Source organism: Lotus japonicus, chromosome 2 (genome assembly GCF_012489685.1).
Source record: "Lotus japonicus ecotype B-129 chromosome 2, LjGifu_v1.2".
NCBI classification, from domain to species: Eukaryota; Viridiplantae; Streptophyta; class Magnoliopsida; order Fabales; family Fabaceae; genus Lotus; species Lotus japonicus.
In genome coordinates, this window is record NC_080042.1 from 70591747 (window position 1) to 70599445 (window position 7699).

Genomic DNA, 7699 nt, shown 5'->3' on the forward strand with positions numbered 1-7699 from the left:
GATGGCTTATAAAAACAAAACAAAACCTAGTAAAATATAACTCAAACAAATTAGCATTCAAAATATGTCATGTGAAATATAACTTACAAAAATTAGATGGCTTATAAAAAAAATCAGATCGGCATACAAACAGATCTAGCGTAAGATAATGGATGCAATGGGAGGGCGACAGTGGAGCGACATGCAGAAATTGGGCGACAATAATGGGGTGGCGCACAAAAGTTGAGCGACGGACTGCAGTGGGAGTGGAACAATGACGAGGAAGTGGGCAAGAGACGCAGTGGTGAGGACATTATTAATTTCAAATGCTTGAGAAAAGAAGGAGATGACTATTGTAACGCCCCGATTTCTCGTGCGTCACGGAAAACCGGATACCCATTTTCACAAAGAATTTTCGTCGTTCAATTAATTATTCTTAATTAATGACAAACCATTCATTATTACGAAAACCTCGAATGTTAAACCTCCTTTGTACTCCAATTGATCGTAATAAATAAATCATGGGCGAAGAATGAAATGAAACGTAGGTTCTATTAGCAGAAGATAAACTGTTTGAACCGGAAATGAAATAAAATAGCAAAATGAGACACTCGCCCATGCGAGGCCAATTATTCAAAATTAAGGGTACTCAAATATCCCCATCCGTTACAAAACTGAGTTGATAAAAAGTAAATAAAATATCTCGGCACGAAGCTCACTCCGCCCCAAGGATACCCTCAACTCTCTTCTTGGCGTCCCTCCCTTCTGGATTGGCAGGGTCTCCATCAGAACCCTCAAGCCACCCATTCCGCTGCTCCTTGGCCGGCGCTTGAGGCTTGGACACTACTTCTTCAGATGGGTCGAGCTCCACAGAAGAGACCCTCGAACCATCATCCTGGGGAATCTGAAATCGTGGAGGTGCGTAGGGCATACGAATGGTTCCTCCATGTACGCGCTGGACCTCCATCACCCCTCCATACACGTCATAACTCGTCAACTCCGCGCCGCCGACATAAATCCTCCGAATCCCGGACGTGTCGGCCATCCAGGCTCGGTCTTCCTCCTCATTGAGGAGTTTCAGCTCCAGAATGTGGACTGACGACTATGAAGTCAGCACCATCTACCCGCCCCCAAGTAAACACATAGCAAGCAAGCAAGGGTCAGGTCTAAAAGGAAAACAACAAGAACATACAGTACAGTGGATATAAATGAACATCATCCGCTATCGAAATAATTCTCTTTCTCTTTAAAGTTTTAGATGTTAGTTAGTCACCTAACGATTCCTCACTTCTCACAACCCGCCAAACACTTCCATGGCCATCTTCGTGCTTCCGCAGAGGCACGGTAATCACGGTGACCGCAGTCAACCAAACACGTGGAGCCGCAATGATCCACAAAAATCACGGGTGACCGCAGTCGACCCAAAATCTCCCTCCCTCGCGTGCAAGCCCATCGTTCTCATGGACCATAGTCTACCCGACCTATGTCCGTAAATTAATTAATTTCACTTGCAAGCGAGTCACAACAATATTAGTTCTTTTTCTCTTTGTTCTTAAGGCTCTAAGTCAGTCACCCTAAGTCTTTAGCTTAACCGCACACATTAAATAGCACCATTCACGATAACAAGGGAATTACAGCTAGGTGAGCGACCCTTGTTACCAATAATCACAACTCATGCACCTTGAATCGTAGAAAGATCATCAAGTGATGTATCTTAAGACTTGTGCATCAAACGGTAGAAAAGAATTTACCGAACCCCCAAAAGTAGGGTTCGGCCGAACCTAAAGGAAGCCCTTAGGGTTTTCAAAAACATTTCTTTTCCTTCCCTTTGATCACATGTGTCCAAGTACAGCCCAAACAACACATTAGTCATACAAGATTTCAGCTTTCATCATCACACAAACATCAAGTTATGGCAAGTACTTCACTTAGCAAATTTTGCAAGCATGCATACAAATTTTCATGGCATCAAGACCTCAACAAGGATTTAAATCCACAATTTCATGCATCATAATTTACCATAAATTGTCCCAACGAGAACTCATACGATATGAACATGAAAACGGAAGAAAAAGTGGTCCAATACCCCTAAATTGGGTTCGGCCAAGCCAAGTTTTAGACCTTAGGGTTTTGCAAATTTTTTTCTTTCTTCCTTTTCATATTCACAAGCATAATATAGTCCCCAAACACCGTCATATTCTCCCAGAAATTCCAGAACTCAAGTTTTCACATTGATCATGTTAGGAACACACATTCCATGAACCAAAAATTAGCAAGTAAGCATGTGATCGTGTCATAGAAACATTGGACAGTAGAAACATGTCAAACAAGGCTTTGGAAGCATGAATTTCACTGCATAAAACGCAGAAACAAAAACACTCAGCCCTAACCTCATGAAATCGCATAGCAAGAATCACAATTTTTCAAGAAAGCTCATGTTATGACCTTATCCTACCCAAAAGATCCTAAGACCAGCCCTTACCTTGGGTTTTGGTCTGGAAAAAGAGGAGAATAATGAAGGTTGAAATAGCTTTCCTTGCTGTCCAAGTCTCCCTCTCTCCCAAACAGCTCTCTCTCGCGCACGGTCCTCTCTCTCTCGCGCACGGTCCGACGGTGGTGGCAAGGCTAGGAGCGGCGGCGGTTCAAGGGTGCAAAGGAAGGCTCTCTCACTCTTTTCTCTCCTGATTTTTTCACGTAAGAGGTATCCAACTTCTGTTTTCAGAACAGAATGAGAAAAGAATTCTTTTCCCCCCCTCCAAACCCTAAGCAGCTCGCGCCCCACCCTCCATCACTTGGGCTAGGGTTTTGTTTTTCCACAAGCCCGACCCAAGTCCAACCTTAACCCACCAGTCTAATTACCTAATCAGACCTGAAACTTACTAAAACCTAAGCCCTCAAAGGTAAATTCATAATTAAATACGGACTTAGAAGAAAAACAATGCAATAATTCTGCTGGCACTGTACAGCCGGAACTACGTTCACTAAAACGGGGATATCTGGAGCTACAGATATCGGATCGACGCGAAACCACTTGGAGAATTTTCTAGACTTGAAGGGCTACAACTCTCATGAAGGAAGTTTTCCCAAATGAAGTCGTTAAGACCCTCTAAAAATTCACACAAGTTGACAGTTCTAATCTGCCAGTTATCAAGCATAGCCAAAAACTTCAATTTTATTCAAACTTCCATAAAATTTGTTCCAAGTTGAACTTAGGGCCTTACAACTATAAGTCTGAACCATTTCTAGGTCAAGAATTTAGTTCAGCATATGAAGTCTACCAGTTTTATCATGCATATGAAGCATATGTGGGTTTTGGAGTCAGAATTGGTCAAGTGTTTGGTTCTAGGAATGATGGATCGATCACCATCCGTCGATGTGTGTGCTCGAAAGAAGGGTTCCAGCACCCTTCAAGAGTTGGTTGTGGGCCTTATTTGAAGATTCAGAGTCAACCATTAGGAAAACTTAAAAGTTATTTTAAAAAAAAGTTAAGAAAACTTAAATTTCATCAATATTGTATATCACAATAATGCAAATAAAAAGAGAAACCTCATTCTAAAGAGGCATACATGATATTACACAACCGCATTCTTCTTGTTTGTTCTTGTCACACATTTTCAGCTTGCTAGTGCTAGTTCTTAATCACCAACAACAGGGAGTGAAAGCAGAGACTCTGTATACATGACTAGGGAAACATAAGGATATTCATCATAAGAGTGATGCTCTAGTAGCTGTCCTTTGTCATTATACTTCACCAGTCCTTTATCACCATCTGTTCCAACAATGTCACCATTTTTTGTAGAGCATATTGGGGAAAAGTATTGAGTGGGAATTTCACTAAAAGATACAACAAGAGTAATAACCCAAGATGACTGAACTTTGTACCTCTCCATCACCCATATATTAATTGTATCATCGTCTTCCTGATGAACACACAAACTTAGAAGCCCTCCAAATACCCACAAATCATAATCTATTGGTTCATGCTCAAAATCATCTGGCAGAGGTATCTCAGAAACTCTCTTTTCAATTAAATCAAATGCAACAATAAGATCCACCAATGTATCATGATGAAAAGCCACCCAATGAATAGAATTATTCAAGAGCGACCCTACTTTAGGATCACCACCACCACCGTTCCAATAAAAACCAGCATTCATATAAGGCAAATGAGTATCCTCAATTTCTTTCCATGTATTAGCTCTCAATGAGAAAAACTCCAAATGGGTCAAAAAATCAGTTGTATTTCTTTCATATGATGCTAGAGCAACCAAATAGTCATCTTGTGACGGGTCATACCCAAAACCATATAGGAAGGCATTCACATTGGATGCAATAGGTGAACAAAGTATTTGATTGTGAACACCGGTGGATGGATTCCAAAGAAATAGATTTGTGTTACAATTCAGAAGCAGAAACCCTCTACACGAACCAACAATGCTAAGACTAAAATAAGATGATGGAGGAAGCTGCAGAAAATTAAGTTTTGCCGTACTGGAAGCAGAAGAATTAAGAGACATTGCATCATGATCTAAGTCTATAGATCGAGTTTCCGGAGCAGAATTTGCTATGAACAAGAGCCTGTGGGTGGGTGTGGTGGCAGCAAGTTTAAAATTTGATTCTGCAAAGTGGGGATCAGAGATTAGTGAAAGCCATGACTTACACACGCACTTGAAGCGCACAAGGGACTTTACTGGCAGCCTCAACAGGATCTGAATTATCAATTCTTCAGGCAGATTGAGGGTCTTTTTCTTCATGTTTACTAGTCCTCTGCTGCTACTGTTTCTCTTCATTTTGGTGCACTTGATCACTTTGTAGCATCAAGGCTGAAATGTTATAGTTTTATATAAAGATAGGAGAAAGAAACGTTGCCTCTTCCTTCTCTTGTACTCTTCCTTCTTTTGCACTCTTCCTATATGGACATGATCAACAGTCAACAATCAATAGTATGAGTCAACAAGCAACCATAAAAAGTTATTCGTAAGTAAAAATAAATTAAATATTCTTCAAATAATGTGTTACATTCGGCACATTCAAATACTCTTGCAGGATGAAGAGTTATATATATATATATATATATATATATATATATATATATATATATATATATATATATATGTCTGGGAGTTAGATGAAGAGCGCAAAGTGAGAAGACAACTCTCTTACTTAACTCTTTACCACCACAATGTGAAGTTTACTATATAAAGGGATAATTATATCTTCACACCTCAATTTTGAGGTGTGGAGAGGTGGAAGAAGAAAGAGATAGGAAGAAAGGAGAGAGAAAGTAAAGATGTGATATGTGATTTGATTGATAAAGAAGAGAGAAATAAATAGAATGAAGGTGGAAAAGAAGTTGAGAGGTGTGTGTATATATCATAACTATTAGCAGGTTTATCACATAGGCAACATCAAACATTGAACTTTTGAAATACTTACTAATTTTTCAATATGGATCGAATATCCCCTTTCAGCATCCAATCCATGAGTCCAATCTGATTTATTTTTTTTGGCTTTGGACCGATTTGAGTAGGACAGGTTGATTAGATTGATCTGACCAGTTTGCACCCCTAGACCCTAACTATCACATAACCAATGTGTAGATTTGAGGTCAGAAACTTCAAGCTTCAGCAGATTGTTGTCACGAGACCTGCCAATGAGGTGGAGGCACAGAAATTGCAACTTTTGCTTGAATCTCACTGTCTTGGCTGAAGTCTAGAGAAGCAGAATGCAATGGGGGTAATAAATGTTAAAAGACTAGGCTGGTGATCCTGTCATCCCTGGATTTCAAAAGAATTGAGGCAAGAACAGTTATGATATGATGCTGTTCAGTAATGATACACACATGTATATGGCAACTGAAAAAGAAGGGATGCACAACCTTGATTATTGATTTACTTTGAAATGTTAGTCCTCATTGTGCTTGAGCTTGCCATGTGACTGAGGTCACAAATTTAAGTCCAGCCTCTTGTGTGAAAAACAGGATAAGGCATACAATAGACCAAGTGGTCGGTCCCTTCCCAGACTTCGCCAATAGCTGGAGCTTTGATGCACTGAGTTGTCTTTTTATTTTGCTTGAGCTTCCATTGTATGATCTATTTATTGCTGACACTGAGGTGTCATTGAATAAATAGAGGGGGCCTTACTAGGATACTATAATCATCTTCCATCTGTCATACCTGCATATTATTTCTCTTGTAATTCTATGGAGATAGGAAGTAATAACCTATGTTTGAAAACCGCACATGTAATTAGATTATCCTTTGTTGGTACATGAACAGAACAACTCTGATTCTGATATTTGTGAAAGCTAGAGCTTTGTAAACTATCTTTCATTTTCTTTCGGAAAAAAAAAATCCATCCAGAGATCCAATTATACACATATCCACGATCCAAGTAGCAACATCATCAAATACATCATAGAGTTTTGCACTGTACAAAATATGACCGCTATATACTCCCTATAGCTGCACGATACCAAAAAGATCAACAAAAGACATCAACATGGACCAATCGAAGGGGGCCTACCAAAAAGAAGTAATTGTACAATCTGTAACTGAAGCAGCCTCCTGCTCAGCTGCCTGTGAATTTGAAATGGAAATAAAGGAAGGGGTAAGTCACAAAGACTTAGTGAGGCCTATCAACCACCATGAACTAGAAAGGGAACATCATAAGCACGAATTGTTTTTATTTAAAACTCAGGAAACATATGATAAATTATCGAATCAAGTAACTCAAATCACTTACAGAAAATCATTTATGTTACGGTAAAAGCATCATGCTTTACTAAGTCAAATAAATGTCGCCTTAACATAGGGAAAACTTAAAGAAAAGAACCAAAGAATGCGGTTAAATCATTTCCAATTTATAAAAACAATCAAAATCCGATAATTCAACACAATAGGGGTCACACATGAGAGAACCAGAATCATAAGGTGGTTCCATCTCGTTGATAGCCCATTCCTCCAACGGGGTGGCCTTTCCCCAGCTCCACCTAACGGATAGTCATTTCCTTTCTCAAGTCACATCGTGTCATCGGGGGAAGCTAATCTCGTTGATAGCTCTTTCCGTACATTGACGGCTCCATCTAACGGATAACTTTCTCCACTCGGAATCAAATAACTACGTGCACCTAGGTCGTTCCCGCTAACAGTTACAGAGTTCTAACACGAATTCCCCAAATCAATCTTTCAAAACCATAATCAAACTCATATCAAAGTTCCAAACATGATTGTTCTCAATAATTAACAAAGCTCATCAAGATGTCATTCTCAATTTCACATGATTCAATAATATTCTAAGTTTGTAACTTCATAGCTTGAAACAAATTATAAACAATCTCAAATTTATTAATTCAAATGCATAACCTTAAATAACTCAATAAAAAAGATAATCATGTGGATTGTGAATATACCTCAACTGAATACTCTTTATTAGATGAGTACTCTTCTCCTCTTTTAGAGCATAAATCCTAGCACCCAAAAATTATCCAAGAGCTTCTTGAAAGAACAAATTTTTCTTCCAATAATTGTAGTTTAAAGGTGGTATTTGAGGTTGTTTTGGGTGAAGAAAGAAAGAAAGATGAAGAAGAGTGTGGGGAAGTGAGAATCGCTGCAGCTGGAAAAAGAAAGGAAGAAGTGGTCGAAGGAATTAGGGAGAAAGAAGGGAATATGAGTTTTTTTTTTTTTTTTGGTAGATGAGCGGGGCTAGGCCCCAAGAAACA

General features: G+C 39.2%; 1 protein-coding gene across 2 annotated transcripts; it reads right to left on the bottom strand.

The window, feature by feature from the left end:
- Nucleotides 1-3448: 3448 nt before the first annotated feature.
- LOC130739200 (F-box/kelch-repeat protein At3g06240-like) lies at nt 3449-7699 on the bottom strand. 2 transcript variants are annotated; one of them, XM_057591445.1, is made up of 5 exons: nt 7391-7699; nt 6505-6557; nt 5858-6155; nt 5416-5756; nt 3449-4888 (listed from the first exon to the last, which is right to left on the bottom strand). In XM_057591445.1, the coding sequence occupies exon 5, from the start codon at nt 4767-4769 to the stop codon at nt 3615-3617; it is 1155 nt and encodes a 384-aa protein (XP_057447428.1). In that variant the 5' UTR covers nt 4770-4888; nt 5416-5756; nt 5858-6155; nt 6505-6557; nt 7391-7699; the 3' UTR covers nt 3449-3614. The 2 variants fall into 2 exon arrangements, with proteins under 2 accessions (XP_057447428.1, XP_057447429.1); XM_057591446.1 differs by lacking the exon at nt 6505-6557.